At 40.4% G+C, this 17,569-nt stretch overlaps 1 protein-coding gene across 1 annotated transcript in view; it reads left to right on the top strand.

Annotated features, from left to right (window-relative positions):
- The window catches only part of SLC2A2 (solute carrier family 2 member 2), a 28,120-nt gene extending 10,917 nt beyond the window's left edge, over positions 1–17,203 (top strand). The window contains 8 exon segments of the mRNA XM_028146609.2: positions 3,285–3,409; positions 6,428–6,543; positions 7,413–7,575; positions 8,074–8,261; positions 10,717–10,821; positions 15,924–16,025; positions 16,713–16,916; positions 17,003–17,203. Of these exon segments, the coding sequence (XP_028002410.2) occupies positions 3,285–3,409; positions 6,428–6,543; positions 7,413–7,575; positions 8,074–8,261; positions 10,717–10,821; positions 15,924–16,025; positions 16,713–16,916; positions 17,003–17,203 (1,204 nt within the window).
- Positions 17,204–17,569: the final 366 nt, after the last annotated feature.

Raw genomic sequence — 17,569 nt, 5'->3', positions numbered from 1 at the left:
ACAATGATTCCTGTGAGCACCTCTGCAAGAAAGCCACCCTCACTTTACGACCCGATGCCAGATAGTCCAGTTTCTCCCCATAGGACTCTGGGTCCCTAAAGACTCGCCAAAAACTGGAGTTCAGAGCAGTCGGGAGCTTGTATCTCCCTTTCAATTGGAAAAAAAACAGCGCACCCAGTCACCAGCCCAATTTGCGCGCACCTCCGTACCTCTGCTTTTCTGTGCCTCTGCACTTCCTACCCAGTCTCAATGAGCTTTTTTCTTTCTTCTAGTTGTAGAACTTCTACTCAGCCAGCTTTCCCATGGTTCTGGGTGATAGTCCTTTTGTCTTTTAGTTGTAGTTTTGGTGTGGTTGTTAGAGGCAGCATGTACAGGTGTATACCTTATGCTGCCATCTTGGTTTCTCCTCCAGTGACTTACTTTAAAACATTTAATCAGTGTCCTAGTGATGGAACTAGAATGCATGTCCTCTCAACTCTTCAGATTTAACAGCAGCATCGGTCATCCCCAAAACAATGTCAAATAACCATTTACCAAATAACTTATGGTAACAAAAAGTGAGGTTTCCTCCAGCTCTTGGAGAGAAAAAAATGATTCTCCATGAAGAACAGCCATAAAATTAAAATTTTAACTGAAAAATAAGACTAGAGAGTTCAGTCTCTTCCACAAAGCTATTTTTCTGAGGTGATTCATTGAGAAATGGCATGATTTTCCTTATTGCCAGGGTTATTACTTCACCAGTTAAAAGTAAGTAAATAAAAATATATTTTCCATTACTGCCTTTTTAAAAAGTCTTTCTTTGACATTGTATAAAGCCAATATATATGTGACCATTATTTTTCAATTTGGATTCTCAAGGTCAATTTTTCCACAGAGACTCTGGGCTTACAATTTAATTACAAGGCTATGATGGGGGCGACCATGGTCTGTGCAATCCACACCAGTGTGAATCAAAGAAAGCAAACATCCCTGGTCTTGGAATGCTTTCTTTCTTTTGTATGGAAAACGGAACTCACTAAAATGAAACCTTAACCCCTGGTTTCACCCAGATCACGTCGCAGCTCTGTCACTTAATAGTTGTGTGAAAATGTGTAAGTTACCTAAGTTCTCTAAGACGTTTTCCTCCCATCTGCAATGCGGAAAAAATATATAATAATGCCTACCTCGTGGCATTATTGTGCCTATGGAGTAAGAAGGAATATAAAGGGTTTAGCACAATGTCCCTGCAGAGTGGGCAGGCAGTGAATGCAGTCTTCCTTTGTTGATGAGGACAAGGGCGACAGCGATGAAAATTATGAAGCCTATGCTAACAGGAGTATTTAGAGGGAGATTTAAAGAAATACACTTAGAAATATATTTCCTTCTCCCTGATTCAATCACGTCAAGTGTTTTTAAATTATTTATTCTTGGCCATTTCTTGCATCTGAGCAGAAGTTATTTTTTTCTTTCTTTCTTTTTCTTGTTGACGCTATTTCAGATGTCCCCACTTTGCCTCCCTTTGTCCCCCTTCACCCAGTCCACACTCCTCCGCCCCTCAGACCATCACCACACTGTTGTCTGTGTCAGAAGTTGAAATCTAAGTTATGTAAAGTGCTCCAGCATCCATTGGTAGTAAGGAAAAAGGACTTTAGAGCAATCTGGCATCAAACATACTTTTCAGGCTATCTCTTTTAAGACTTTATCTCCCTTCCCCTTGCTTTCCCCCTTCCCACCCAATAGAATATACTATTAACTAGCTAGTAACCATTTTTAAAGGTACTTTTATTGGGTTCTCCTGCCCTCTGTCCTTAAAGAGAAAAAGCACTTCACAGAGCAACACCCTGTCTTTTTCTCCACAGCTCTGAAGTTGATCGTCTCTAAATCATTGTTTCCCTGCCTTTAGATACTTAATAATGTCTAAATATTACTACTCTAATGAATTGCCACAAACTTAGTGCCTCAAAACTATGCCAATTTATTTTTTTTTTTTGCCGTTTTGGAGGTCAGAAGCCCAAATTCAGTTTCTCTTGGCTGAAGTCCAGGTGTCAGCAGGGCTGGTTCCTTCTGCAAGTTCTGAGGGAAGGATCCATTTCCTTGCCCTTTTCCAGCTTCCATGTGCCTTGGCTTGTGGTCCTTCCTCCATTTTCAAAGCACATCCCTCCAATCTCTACTTTATCATCCCTCACCTTCTCTTCTGCCTTCCTGTTATAAGGATACTTGTGATTACATTGTTGGGCCAGGATAACCTCTTCAACTCAAAATCCTTAATTTAATCACCTCTGAAAAATCTCTTTTGTCATAAAAGGTAGCATGTTCCCAGGGTCTGAGGATTAGGATGTAGACTCTTGGGGGTTATTATTCAGCCTATCGCATGGCTGTTGGGCAACCACTGCAGTATGAGATCACATAGTTTTACTTTTTAAAAAATCGGTTCGGTATTAAAGATACTTGCTTAGAAGAAAGCTCACTTTTTAAAGTTTGAAACATTGAAATAGAACAGAACAAAGTGCTTACATTCTTTGTGGCACAGGCATTTCCATACCTGTCCACTCAGATAATTTCATTGGCCTTATCATCAACGACTTTGAAGAAGGTTTCTAGTGTACCTCACTTTCCCACTTAAAAGGAATAAATATCTTAAAATGTTAAATTTCATAAAATTAATTTTGAAAATGTTTTTGTTGCTATTGTCAGCTTTTTTACATATTTTACATATGTTAACATTAATGCATAGATTCTGAAAATGTGCTGACATACAATGTTAAAATAAGAATAATTATAATTCTCTATGATAAAGTTCAAAGTAAAAGTATGCTTTAATTTAGGTCAAAATAATTCTTAATAAAGGAAATTTGATTTTTAAAGTTCCTTTCATTATCTACATCAACTAAAAACCTGTACCACTGAAAGAATGGAGGGGGGCGTATAAAGTAAGGTGTCATAGATTACAAGTACAGAATTGAGTTTAGCCATCACCCGGCAATTGTGTTTAAAACAATCAACTTGTAGAAAATTTAATTCATTAAGTGTTTGAAAAAGTGTGAGTCATCATCAAAATTGATTCATCTCCACCAAAATGTGGAGATCGTGAGCGTAAAATCTAGATTCTTTCATTATAAAGATTACTTATTGTTAATGCATCAGTTTGTAGATAAATCAAAGTATCAATCATGGTTTAAGATTCCCTCAACTAGTCTTTCCAGCAAAATTAATCTCCTAGGTAAAAATATCACCATGCTCTAAACACATGTAATTTTATCAAGCTTTGATGCTAAATTTATAATCCCTACTTTCTAAAATTTCAGAATCAAAGCCATGTTGCTAGCAAACATTCTTTCATTAGCTGGAGCTCTCTTGATGGGATTTTCGAAACTGGGACCATCTCACATTCTTATCATTTCAGGAAGAGCTGTATCAGGACTCTACTGTGGTAAGTCTCTCTCTCTCTCTCTCTCTCTCTCTCTCTCTCTCTCTCTCTCTCTCTCTCTCTCTCTCTCTCACACACACACACACACACACACACACATACACATACACACACACACACACACACATTCAGGGAATATTTTGAGTCTGAGGTGGCACCACAAAAGGAATAGGCAATAACATGAAGTTCAAGTCCTGAGTCGGGGAGGTTTGGGACCAGTAAATGGGAGATGTGAAGCTGTCTTCTTTCCCATGGCAATGACATCATTTCTAGTCATGTGACCGCAGACAAATTATTCTCAGTTTCCTTCTCTTCAATAAAGAGAATATCTACCTTGTAGGGTGCTTGTGAGAATCCATGTAAAATGTTCAGCATAGAATCTGACTACGATAAACTACCAAGAAATGCTAGCTATTATTATTACTCCAAAGGTGCTGTAGACAGTGGAAGATCGATACATCCAGAATCTCTAACTCGGCCTTTGTAGTCTACCTGGCCTCCTATGTATCTGTCTCTTCTATCTGGAAAGACATTGATACTGGGCCCATCTTTCAGACTATACAGCCTAGCTCTGTCAGATTTCAGTCCTGCTGAGTGAAGGGTTAAAGCAGCAGTGACCACAGGGAGAGGGAATCAGGAAGAAGCAATTCCTAGAGGAGTTCAGAATGAAGGATGGATGCCCCTCCCATGAACTTCCCATCTAAATTACTGGGATCATTAGTTCTTGGGAACAACTTTTCGAACTTTCAGAGGCAATTAATCAGCAGAGGCCTGAACAAATGGAGGATCTCTCGCTCTCTAAAACAGCCAGATCTTTAGCTTCTCAATACCAGTGATGCCCTAATAGATCTGAGCCAAGGTTTTAACCCATTGTCACAAACTGTAGCAATTTCAAATCACTAATTTCCATCAGGGGTAGGAGAGATGGAGCAAGGGAACAAAATGGTGTATCAAATATTTATAACACTTTTACCTGCAAAGAGGAAAAACTATAATTCCATGCATCTTCAATGACCAGTTGAAACAAAAGTCTAAAATTACTTAATTAAATTTATCTTTTCATTATTTTCAATGTTAAAACAAAGAACTGAAAGTCAGGATAGCTTTATTAAAGTGAAAAGTCAACCCACATGTGGAAAGAGCTTTGGATTCACACTGAATCAATTCTAGCACTGTTTCTGTCTGGTCTTAGAAATGTTAATTGAATATGAGCTTCAGTTTCCTCTTCTGAAAAATGCAAATAATAACACTATCTAAAAGTTCCAAATCATGATTTTTCTTTCTCTTTTCTCCATTTTAAAAAATAGAATGAGCCCTAAATTGTTTGGCTCAGTGGATAGAGTGTCAGCCTGCGGACTGGAGGGTCCCAGGTTCGATTCCGGTCAAGGGAATGTACCTTGGTTGTGGGCACATCCCCAGTAGGGGGTGTGCAGGAAGCAGCTAGTCAATGTTTCTCTCTCATCAATGTTTCTAACTCTCTATCCCTCTCCCTTTCTCTCTGTAAAAAACTCAATAAAATATATTTTTTAAAAAATAGAATGAAAGCAACAACAAAATAGAACTGCCTTATGACCCAGTGATTTCACTCCTGGGTATTTATCCAAAGAAATCTAAAACACTAATTCATAAAAATATATGCACCCCTATGTTTATGGCAGCATTATTTACAATAGCCACGATATGGAAGCAACCTAAGTGCCTATCAACAGATAATTGGATAAAAAAGATGTGGTACCTATATACAATGGAATATTACTGGGCCATAAAAAATAATGAATTCTTGCCATTTGCAACGACATGGATGGACCTAGAGTATTGTGATGAGTGAAATAAGTCAGTCAGGCAAAGACAAATACCATGTGATATCACTTACATGTTGAATCTAAAGAACAAAATAAGGGAACAAACCAAACAGAAACAGACTCAGAGATATTGAGAACAGACCGATGGTTGCCAGAGGGGACTGGGTGAAAAAGTTATAAAGAGATTAAGTACAAATTGGTAGCTACAAAATAGTCACCAGGATGTAAAGTACAGCATAGGGAATATAATCAATAATATTGTAATAACTATGTATGGTGCCACATGAGTACTAGAATTATCCTGGGTATCACTTTGTAAATTATATAATTGTTTGGCAACTATGCTAATATAAATTAATAATGAATGTCAAAAAAATCAAATGTTATCTTTGCAAATGCAGTGTAAAATCCTTAAGAAATTTTAGCTTATTAAGTTATAAATAAAACTGATTAATAAAATAAAATTTGTAAGTAAAAATGAAAACTTCAAGAAAAATCTATGTTTTAAATTTATTCAATTTTCTAGCTCTAATAAATTAAAATTAAAGAAAAGTTAAAAAGTAAAGTACAGTAACAAATAAAATATTTTTGGTAAAATTGAAAAGAAATTATATAAATATATAGTGAAGCATATCACAAGCAGAGCCCTCTTCCACCTCGCTATACCACCCACCACTCTAACAGTGATCTTGAAGCACCTCCAAATTATGGAAACTCAGATAGAGCTTGTAGCTCTCGTACTAACACTCTATTGCACTGTGATCTTAGGTAAGTCATTTCTCACCTCAATCAAGTAATGGTGTTGGCATAGATACGTTCTAATTCCCTTTAATCCCATGAGTCTAGATTAAGAATATTATTATTTTTTAAGAATATTATCACATTATTCATTCTCTTTTCTTAAGACATCTAAAGGCATTATAATGTAAGCTACATACTAACAAAATAGATTTTTTTAAAAAATTGAACAAGACAATAAATAATTGCCAAATACTTGACTAACCATTTCTTTCTCTTCTTATATCCAACTACAACTTTATTTGGAATCTATCAACAAATATCTTTGCATAACCACTGTCTATGTTGAGAACAAGGGTTCTTCCTTTCAACAGACTCAGAAAGAGACTTCCAATCAGAGTATTGACTATACGTAAGCCAAATTACTGTTATTGAGATAGTCCTGGCTTTATTTTAACATTTATGTTCATGTCTCATGCAGGGCTAATTTCAGGCCTGGTTCCAATGTACATTGGTGAAATTGCTCCAACCACACTCAGGGGTGCTATTGGCGCTCTTCACCAGCTGGCCATTGTCACGGGCATTCTTATTAGTCAGGTAAAAACTCTCATCCCTTACTTCATCCATCCTCTACTTTACCCAACTTTTCCCTCCATGACTGTCCACTCTCACTGTAGACAAACACAGAAAAACAAACAAACAAATAAAACAGTTCCACCAATGGTAGTGTAGGTCATATAGAGGCATAGACATTTTAGCTCAAAGCTAAATTATTACTACTCCAGTCCTCACTTTTCATCTTCGAGTTGCAGTTGGGATGGCCCTGGAGGTGACCTGGAAGCCAGATCTTGAACTTCTGGAGCTATTCTAGAATTAAATTATTCCATTTAGATTTAAAGGAATAGGGAACTTCAAATTTTTGGCTTTCTGAGTTTCCTTTGAGTGCCTTACTTGGAAATTTAGTATGTAAATGATGACTAGTTCTTGTCAAGCTGGCTCTTTCTCTTCTACCCTGTGGTCTCAGAAGGAACCCCAAACCTATGACTACCCAGAGGGTAAACTACTGCAAGAGGAATCACAAAGCTGTTCTCATTAGAGTCATTGCTCTATCTGTATAACCCCATTCTACTTAAGTTCTGGTAAATTTAAGAATAAATTTTTAACAAAGGTCTGAAGTCATACACAATTTTTTATGTTGTTTTAGATATCAAATATGTTGTTAAAAGTTTGGTTGATTCCCATCCTAAATGTCCCATAGGAGTTCATGAAAACAAACCTAGGTGGATTCTTTGTAAAATAAATAGTCCCTAATTTAGAGAAGGTGAGATACACTAGCATTTTGATGCATACTTGAATCAAAATTGTCAGGGATTACTATTAAGTAGTCAATATGGTTATTCAACAGATTATTGCAGAAGACAGATCCAAAGTGTTCTGTGGTTGATACACTTCCCCTACCTTTTCAGATTGTTGGCCTTGACTTCATCCTGGGCAATCATGAGCTGTGGCACATCCTGCTTGGTCTGTCGGCCGTGCCAGCTATCCTCCAGTCTCTGCTGCTCTTCTTCTGTCCAGAAAGTCCCAGATACCTTTACATCAAATTGGATGAGGAAAACAAAGCAAAGAAAAGTAAGCCTATGGGTGGTTTTGCCTCCTACCCATTGTTTTGGAACTATCAGTTAATGAGAAACAGTGGGCGTGAATGGTTGTTACTCATGAAACTGGTCCTGGTGCTTTCCAAATGGAGTCAGTGATTACATGGAAGAAGAGCGTGCAAGATTGCTTTAATATGACTGGTACATGCCATGTTTCACCCAAAGACAGTCACTCAAACCCAAGTCAGAAGCCTACCTGCAGTGTACTAGACTCAACCACGGGCTTCTAAAAGACCTTCCCAGCATTATCCTTCAGGGATAATGAGGACTGTAGTTCTCTTTGTCATAAGATGAAGCCAAATGTTCTGCTTTTCTGAAATAAAAAAGTAGGATTTAATTTAACAAAAAAGAATTTCCAAAGAGCATGTTATTAAGTAATAGAGAGACTATGCAGAACTGTAGCTCTTTCGTTTATATACTAAATATATATTTTTTATCTGAGCTGTATAAATGTAATCATTTTGGGGGACAGGTTTGAAAAGACTCAGAGGAGGTGTTGATGTCACCAAAGACATCGCTGAGATGAGAAAAGAAAGGGAAGAAGCATCAAGTGAACAGAAAGTCTCCATAATTCAGCTCTTCACCAATTCCAGCTACCGACAGCCTATTTTTGTGGCGTTGATGCTGCACATGGCTCAGCAGTTTTCTGGAATCAATGGGGTAAGTTTCAGATCACCCCCCAACTCTTAAGAGCAAAGTGAATTCAGATAGAGCAGGAAAGGGGTATAAGTTTAAATAGCTAAAAGACATTTTAAAATGTTAACAGCACATCTTAAACTCCAAGAAAATATTGAGTGAGCAATAATTTTCTGTTTTGACTCATCTGCTTTCTAAAATTAGCTTACAATTATTAAAAATGTCAACAACCAATGTTATGGTATGTCTATTAAAATGAAGGTAAAAAGGCAAAAGTCATAATAAATACAAAAGAGGGGGAAAGAGAGTAATTATACCAAAGAAAACTAAATTACAAAAGGCTTCTAGAGTTGAGTATCAAATCTGGGATTTATAATAGCCTAGGCCACAAGAGTCCATGGTTCCCTCTATTGAAATGAAGTATACCAGATATCCAGGTGCCAAAAAGTTTCCTGGCACCCAAGAAACTTTTATTCTATTTGGGGAGACAGCACATGCACACAAAATAAACAATAAAATGAAATGATATGATATGGTGAGTGAGGGTGGTAGAAAAGACATGATTGAAAAACATACTGAGTATTAAACTTGCTGGCTTTGGGGTTTTGAATTGAAATCCTTGCATTATGCAGACTAAAATTGTTTTACTGGCAATTAGTTACTGGAAGAAAATAATTAAGCATTTGTGAAGAAACTAAACAAAGGAAATAACAAAGCTGATTCCGTTGCTGTTAAAAATGTGCTTTGGGCTTCCTCTATAGTGAGCAAATCTCAGATTCACAAAGGACACCTTGGGAGTGACTGAATGGTGGGCAGAGACTTGGAGGAGGCAAAGAAAGTAATGCCTGTAGCCGAAACCGGTTTGGCTCAGTGGATAGAGCGTCGGCCTGCGGACTGACGGGTCCCGGGTTCGATTCCGGTCAAGGGCATGTACCTTGGTTGCGGGCACATCCCCAGTGGGGGGTGTGCAAGAGGCAGCTGATCGATGTTTCTCTCTCATCGATGTTTCTAACTCTCTGTCCCTCTCTCTTCCTCTCTGTGAAAAATCAATAAAATATATTTTAAAGAAAGTAATGCCTGTGACGTGAACCTCACTCCACAGGCTGAATATTGCTCTGTTGTGGTCTTCGTCCTCCTTTAAGGGTCCTTGATGTTTCTTTTTATCTAATACTCTTTATAACTTCGGGGTTCAGAGACCAAATTACTATCCCCTATCTCAGCTCTGCCTGTACATTCAATGGCACCATACTTAATCTCTCTGAGCCTCTCTGTGTTAGCTTCCATCCCAGTGCCTGACTTAGAAGCATCCAGGAAACACTGGACTTGAGGCTGTTGGGCGGCCTAAAAATAGTGGGCCAGTGTGCAGTGTGCTGTAAGCCACTCCTTGCTGAGCCCAGCCTGCACAGGCCTCCTGCAGCAGCCCTGTCTGCAGAAAGAGGGCATGTTATATGGGGAAAGAATGACAGGGAATGGTAGGACATCAAAAATGAACTAAAAGACCATTATAAAAGTAAAAATGTAACAAAATAATAACGGCTGTTAGAGAGGTTGTGAACCAGATTTCTCCATCTCCACTGAAATTAATGGAAAATTTTGGATTAAATGCAATGCAACCAGAACGCTCATACACACTGGTGAGAGTGTGAACTGACACAACTTCTTTGGAAAACTGTTTGGCAGTATCCATCAGAGGTAAGCATATGCATACTCTAATGTCCAGCAAGCCTATTCCTAAGTGTAAATGTATGCATATTTCACTGAAAGGATTGACCTAAAATGTTCATAGCAGCACTATTCATAATCACCTTAAATGGCAACTACCTGAATACCCATCAGTAGTAGAATGAGTAACTAAATTATTGTATATTAATACGAAAAATACTATATAGAAAAGATAATGAATAGTCTACAAATACAGCTATAGATTATCCTCACAAAGGTAATGTTGCAGCCAGATATTAAATAATACATACTATATGGTTTCATTGATACCAGTACAAGACTAAGCAAAATGTATCTGTGATGGTAGAAGTTGGAAGAGTTTCCTTGAGAAAATAAGGTGATATTTAGGGTGCTTTAGGAAAGCAAGGAAGAATTTATTTCCTAATCTGGGTATTGGTTATACAGGTGTGTTCACTTTGTGAAAACTATTTGAGCTACAACTTATGACATGTGTACCTTTATGTATGTATTTTATACTTTAACAAAAGGGTTAAAAAAATTTAAAAAGAAGGAAGTGCATACGCAGTTTTCAGCTAAATATAAAAGGACTTTTAAGCAATCAGAAGTTTTAAACACTGAAGGATAATTGTGGTTGCTCCTTCCCTAGCAGGAGAGGGCAGATAAAGTCTTTAGGAAGGTCTTCTAGGGACCAAGGTTACATAGAAGCACCTAAAGACAAACAACTTAAAATATTTCTTGCTTTAAAGCCATCAGTGCTAAGCTTCTTAATTAAGGCTAAACTGTTATCACTTTGCAGATATTTTACTACTCAACCAGCATTTTTCAGACGGCTGGACTCAGCCAACCTGTTTATGCAACCATTGGAGTTGGTGCCATCAACACAGTTTTTACTGCTCTTTCTGTAAGTAAAATACCCTAAACTATTCTGCTTATTTCTCAGTCTAGAAATGGGAGTTTAAAAACAAACAAACACCCTTGTGATCTAAAAGTGGTCAATGACTTGTCCTCATGCTCTGGGTATGTAAAACCAAGGAGATCATGGGAAGAGTCCTATCCTACCTAATAATAGACAAATATGCAAATTGACCGTACCTTCGCTATGCCCACGATTGGCCAGGAGGCACGTGGGGGGCGGGACTTGGGGTGGCCAGAGTGGCCAATTGGGCCGGCGGGACGCTGAGCTCACGTCGCCAGCGGCGGCTCAAGCTCAGCATCTGCACCATGGCTGTGCTGCGGCACAGAAGGGCCCTCTGGGGCAGCGAGCTCACGTCCCACCATGGACCATCAAAAGCGGGGGAACTGGGTGCCTGTCCGCTCAGGCACCAGGCCTTTCAGAAGCCTCCACCGCGCCGGAGGCTTCTGAAAGGCCTGGTGTACCAGTGGACAGGTACCCAGCTCCCCCGCAATCAAAAGCGAAAGCGTAGGAGCTGGGTGCCTGTCTGCTCAGGCACCAGGCCTTTCAGAAGCTTTCGCCACGCCGGAGGCTTCTGAAAGGCCTGGTGCACCAGCAGACAGGCACCCAGCTCCTCCGTAATCGAAAGCGAAAGCGTGTAGGGGACCCTACACGTGCATGATTTAATCATGCACTGGGCCTCTAGTATGTGAATAACAGCCACTGTATTGAGATGAGGCATCACTGAGCAGATTATCTGGTTCTCTCTGGTGAGAACTGGTTCTCTTTATTGGCAGGGAAGCCATTAGTCACTCATTCATGAATTAATAACTCACTTGGGGACACAGGACTTACTCCTTGGGTTCCTTCTCCTTTGCTCTATACTTAAGCCCCTTGGGTTTAGCCAACAGCTTGTCATTCCCCTCAATACTGGGTCTTGTACCTAGATTCCTCTCCTTTCGTGGTTGAAATTCTTTTTTAAAAAAATAAATGTGGTCCTCTCAATTAAAAAGCAAGCCTCTAGTAAAATTAAACAAACTCAACAAAGTCTTATGATAGGCCATTGGGTGGAGCTTCCAAGTAGCTCACAAGGCTATAGCTTGTGGTGATGCACCTGTTGTGTGGTATTATGAGAGGATGGAATAGAAGTGGTGTGTAAGTTGAAATGTTATTGTTATTTTTGAAATTTTATTTTTTAGAAATGTCAAATGTTATTTATTTTTTGGGGAAAAATATTCCAACAAGGGGAAGAGGTTGTGTACTCTTCATAAGGCCAAATACCTTATATAAAGAATTATTTAGTATCTTGATAATAATAATATTTAACATAGCAATCTAAGAATTAAAGCACACAGATAACAACAACAACAAAACTTCCCAGCTAATGTAACTCACTCTAAAATGAGGGTAATTGGGCTTATTTTTATCTTGGAATGCAGGATGTTCAAAAAGCTTGTGCTTTTCACAATACTATACTCAATATACTTTAGCCTCTTGTTTTTCATTCTCTGCACAGGGACTTTTAACTATTAACTTAGGGTGGTCAATAAATTATAGCCTGGCCACCTAGATCAAAAGGTAGCTTTGTCCAGACCTTGGAAAAGCGGGGGAAGAGCAAATAACATGGGAACACCAGTGGGTATGGAGACTTGCCTTTAGAGATAATGCCTTTTCAAGCCAAAGGGCTACTCTGAACCAATGAAGGCCTGGTACTGGGATGCCATCCAAGGGACTATTTGCATTCTTTTGTCTCCTGGGATAATATTTTTTACAAACCCCGCTTCAACATATTTTTCTAATATAGGGATTATGATTAAAACATTTTATGTGTAACAGGATTTACTATGTAAAGCATCAAGTTGTCAAGACTAGGTAACCCAAACTCTAACAGTGCCTTAAAGGAAACTACTGCATAATTTAATTTTTTGTCTCCCACCCTGCCAACTCCTTTGGAGTGGTAACAATGTCTTGATTATTTTGAATATGTATACCTCTATAAACTTTATCCATTTACTCTGTGAAAGTTTTTGAGCAAGTGACAACTTTTTAAAAATCATCTCTAATCAGAAGTCTAATTACAAATCACCCTCCAAGACTACAAATAACATTTTAAATTTTTAATTATATAAATATATATATATATATATATATATATATATATATTTGAAATTTTGTTTTAAAGTACAAAATGATAGCTCCTCAATCACCCAGTTGCTCTCCCCCAAATTAACCAATGTTAACAAATCCATGTATCAAAATAAAGATATGCAAATAGGAATATCCTATATAATAAAATCCTAATATGCAAATTGACTGAACAGCAGAATGACTGGTCGCTATGACACACACTGACCACCAGGGGGCAGACACTTAATGAAGGAGCTGCCCCCCTGGTGGTCAGTGCACTCCCACAGGGGGAGCACTGCTCAGCCAGAAGCTGGGCTCACCACTGGTGAGCACAGTGGCAGTGTTGGGAGCCTCTTCTGCCTCCACAGCAACATTAAGGACCCCTCAGGGTCCTAGACTGCATGAGGGCACAAGCCGGGCTGAGGAACTCCCCCTAGTGCACGAATGTCATGCACCGGGCCTCTAGTGTATTATAATACACTAGATGCCCAGTGTACGAAATTTGTGCACAGGGGGGTCCTCTCAACCCGACCTGCACCCTCTCCAATCCAGGACCCCTTGGGGGGTATCCAGCAGTTAGACATCCTTCTCACAATCCTGGACTGCTGGCTCCTAATCGCTCACCTGCCTGCCTGCCTGGTCGCCCCTAACTGCCTCCCTCCCCCCCCCCACCCCCCCCCCCGCTGACCTGATCGCCCCTCACTGCCTCAGCATGCTGGCCTGATCATCCCTAACTGCCCCCCCCTGCCAGTCTGGTCGCCCCCAACTGCCCCCCCGCCAACCTAGTCGCCCCTCACTGCCTCCCTGTCAGCCTAATCGCCCCCATCTGCCCCCCCTGCTGACTTGGTCACCCCCAACTGCACCCCTCCCACAAGCCTGGTCACTCCTAACTGCCCCCCCCCCACCAACCTGGTTGCTTCTTACTGCCTCCCCTGCCGGCCTGGTTGCCCCCAACTGCCCCCTTCTGCTTACTTGGTTACCCCTAACTGCCCCCATCTGCCAACCCGGTCACCCTCAACTGCCCCCCCGGCCTGGTCACCCCACGCAGCCTGCTTGTTCAGTCATTTGGTCATCCCTCACTAACCCCCCTGCCAGTCTGGTCGTAGGTAGCCATCTTGTGAGGGCATGAGGGTCAATTTGCATATTACCTCTTTATTATATAGGATTAATGTTCCAACAACTTGGAAGGAACATAATCAGTCTTTTTTTTTTTTTTTTTTCCTGAATGAGTATTTTGGAAAAGAGAGAGACTTTCCTGACTCCATTTTGAATTATGTTCCACATTCCATGTTTTCTTCCACACTAATGGGCTGGGAGAAGAGAGCCTGTAATCTTGAGAAAGAAAAACAAAACAGGAAGAAATATGGCAGGAACAGGAAGGCATGCTGGGTCTGGAGGAGAAGTAGTGGCTACTAAGCTCTAAGTAGGCTTCCAGGATCTGAGTGACACACATTGTCTGGGACAAAGGGGAGAGTTAAGGTCAGCATACCTCTCCAGCCACTGACCAAGTCTCACCCTGTGTCACATTCCTCCCTGCACGCTCACCTGACCTCAAAAAGGGAGTCTGACTCAATTTTCAAGAGAGTTTATTATGCTGTTGGTAATAATTGTTCAAAATCAGGGGAACAAAAGACAGAATAAAAGCCCTTGTTCCTAAATAAATCCTTGTATTTTCTTGATAGTCTGACATGGTGTCATCAAGTCAGCTTTGAAAGCCATGATTAAAAGTCAAATAAAGAGAGAGAAATTTTATGAACCTGTATTTTTTTTTCTCACACTTCCTTCTCAACAACTAAATGTGGGCTCTGTGCTTATCATCCTAAAATGATTTGAAACTCTGATTACAAAATGCCTCAGATGAAAGGGCCTTTCACTGTAGGTGAAATGAAATATCTCTCAGATATTTTCAGAGCCAGAGCTCATTGTGCTAAGGGTATTTGATTGCTATGGATATACATGATGGATTTATGAACCTAGCCAATTTACTCACCAAAGTGAGAAAATATGACAGGTAGTTTTGTGTGTGTGTGTGTGACTCACCAACCTTGCCAGTCTTCTAAAGATCAAGCAAGACTCTATCCAACAAACTCTGGTCTAGGCTAATTATAAATCTTAACATTAATGCAAAGGCCCCCAAGCCCAAAGGAATCAGTGACGTATCTCCAGACTTAGAATAAGAAAGCACTTTTACCTTTTGCTTTAAAGTCTTACCTTTTTCCAATGAATAGTTCATTCCCAGCACCAGGTACATTTGGGCACACCAGAAAAATGAAGACCTGGCTATTTTGGTAAAGTTATCAAATTCCTTATGTTGCCAGGTGTGTGGTCATAATTTGACTTCATTCACAGTGAGAAAGTTGGATGAGAATAGTTGACACCTCAACCGTTGTCTGCAGTGCACAAACCCCCAGGAGAGAAACTAATGTCATTTTAAACGTATAGGAAAGCCATTGGAAGATATCTAAGATATATGGCCTCTTAATACCCAAAGTGAGAATCATAGAGCGGTGGTAACACTGCGGTTCTTTCTCTAGAACGCCATGTTCAAATCACTGTCACTAAATGAAGCAAGTGTTTGTTAATAACCTCTGGTCACTGAGACCAGCTCTGCTACCTCAGGCAAGAGTTACTCCCTTTCTCAGTTCCACATCTGTAAAATGGGATAATAAAACTGCCACTTTCCAGCTTTATGGGTTAAAATGACCTCTTTGGCCCTAGCCGGTTTGGCATCGGCCTGCGAACTGGAAGGTCCCGGGTTCGATTCCGGTCAAGGGTACATGCCCGGGTTGCAGGCTCGGGGCGTGCAGGAGGCAGCCGATCAATGATTCTCTCTCATCATTGATGTTTCTATCTCTCTCTCCCTCTTCCTTCTTCTCTGAAATCAATAAAAATATATTTTAAAAGAAATAATTTTTTTTTAAATGACCCCTTTGTCAGTAAAAACTCTTTAAGCATCAAGCCTACATGTTTTAAAACTTTCCCAGGTGTTCCTCGTGGAGAAGGCAGGTCGACGCTCTCTGTTTCTGATTGGAATGAGCGGGATGTTTGTCTGTGCCATCTTCATGTCTGTGGGACTTGTGCTACTGGTGAGTTTGGCTTTTTGGTTACCATACGATAGCAATCCTGTGCTCCATGTTAAAGTGCTTTGGATGTCAAAAAAAAAAACACAACACCTTGAGAATGATTTATGAAGTAAAGCCAGAGAAACATCATATAATACAAAGGAGAAATGTAAAGAAGAGATAACTAGTTTGGGAAAGGGGGTGGAGGGGTTAAAGACTGAACTTCAGCAAGTAAGTTGCCCCCATTACCCAGGGAGGCAGTGTAGCAAATGCTCAGAGGGTAGGCTCTGGGGTCAGCCCCAAACTGGCTCCAATGCTGGCTCTGCTATGCAGCTGCCCGTGCGACCTTGGGCAAGGATCTGGCCCTCTCCAGCCCAGCACCCTCAAGCACTACGTCACATGCACCCTACCAGCGCCCTAGGTATTAGAAGGAGCAAAGGTCACTGGATCCTTACCCTGCCCCCTTCACAGGAAAAAGGTGACTAAGAATCATATAAAATCCTAATCAGGGTTTCCCTCTAACGGAGCTCAAAAGACTTAAGGGTGACTCAGACCAGAACAAACTTGTCTCCAACTAGAATAACTTGTACTTCATTGCACATCGTCACCAGGGAGAGAGCCATGTTACCGTTGGACTCAAGGGAGGGTCCACTTAGCTAAAGGAGGAAGCAGCCAGCGATCCCAGTGCTACTCTTGTCTTGTTTTTCTCAGAACAAATTCGCTTGGATGAGTTACGTGAGCATGGTAGCCATCTTCCTCTTTGTCAGCTTCTTTGAAATTGGGCCCGGCCCCATCCCCTGGTTCATGGTGGCTGAATTTTTCAGCCAAGGACCACGCCCTGCGGCTTTAGCGATAGCGGCATTCAGCAACTGGACCTGCAATTTCATCGTCGCTCTGTGCTTCCCCTATGTCGCGGTAAGCAGCCCAAGACCGTGCAGGCTCCCTTTGCAGAATTCAGGCCCCCAGAATGCTAACGGGGACTCTGCTTCTTCTCCACGCAGGACTTCTGTGGACCTTATGTGTTCTTCCTCTTCGCGGGAGTGGTCTTGGCCTTTACTCTGTTTACGTATTTCAAGGTTCCAGAAACCAAAGGAAAGTCCTTCGAGGAAATCGCGGCAGAATTCCGAAAGAGGGGTGGCGCAGCCCGCCCCCCGAAGGCTGCCACGGAAATGAAATTCCTTGGAGCTGCGGAGACTGCGTAGAGATGACCTGCTTTTGTATGAACAGAAACAGGAAGGAGGCTATGTGTTTTTACATGACAATTCTTTGAGACTTTTATATCTCTATCTTGAAGTATTGTTTTATTTTTTTAAAGAGCTTTTATGGGCGCTGATCAGAAAGCTTATCTAATATTACCAAAGAAAGTATTCTTTTTTTTAAGTTACAGAACTATTTTTGATAGTAAGACTCTGTAATTAAGTAAACCTAAAAGTCTAGCTCATTTCCCTACACTGAAGGGCAAGGACATTTTAATGTTCCTAGTTCTATTCTTATAAGGAGGTCCTCCTGAAATGGAAGCCGCTTCAATGTATCGTATTATTGCTTCCGTAAGCACGTCACTGGAAACC

Source organism: Eptesicus fuscus, chromosome 3 (genome assembly GCF_027574615.1).
Source record: "Eptesicus fuscus isolate TK198812 chromosome 3, DD_ASM_mEF_20220401, whole genome shotgun sequence".
NCBI classification, from domain to species: domain Eukaryota; kingdom Metazoa; phylum Chordata; class Mammalia; order Chiroptera; family Vespertilionidae; genus Eptesicus; species Eptesicus fuscus.
This window is presented reverse-complemented; position numbering and strand designations above follow the sequence as displayed.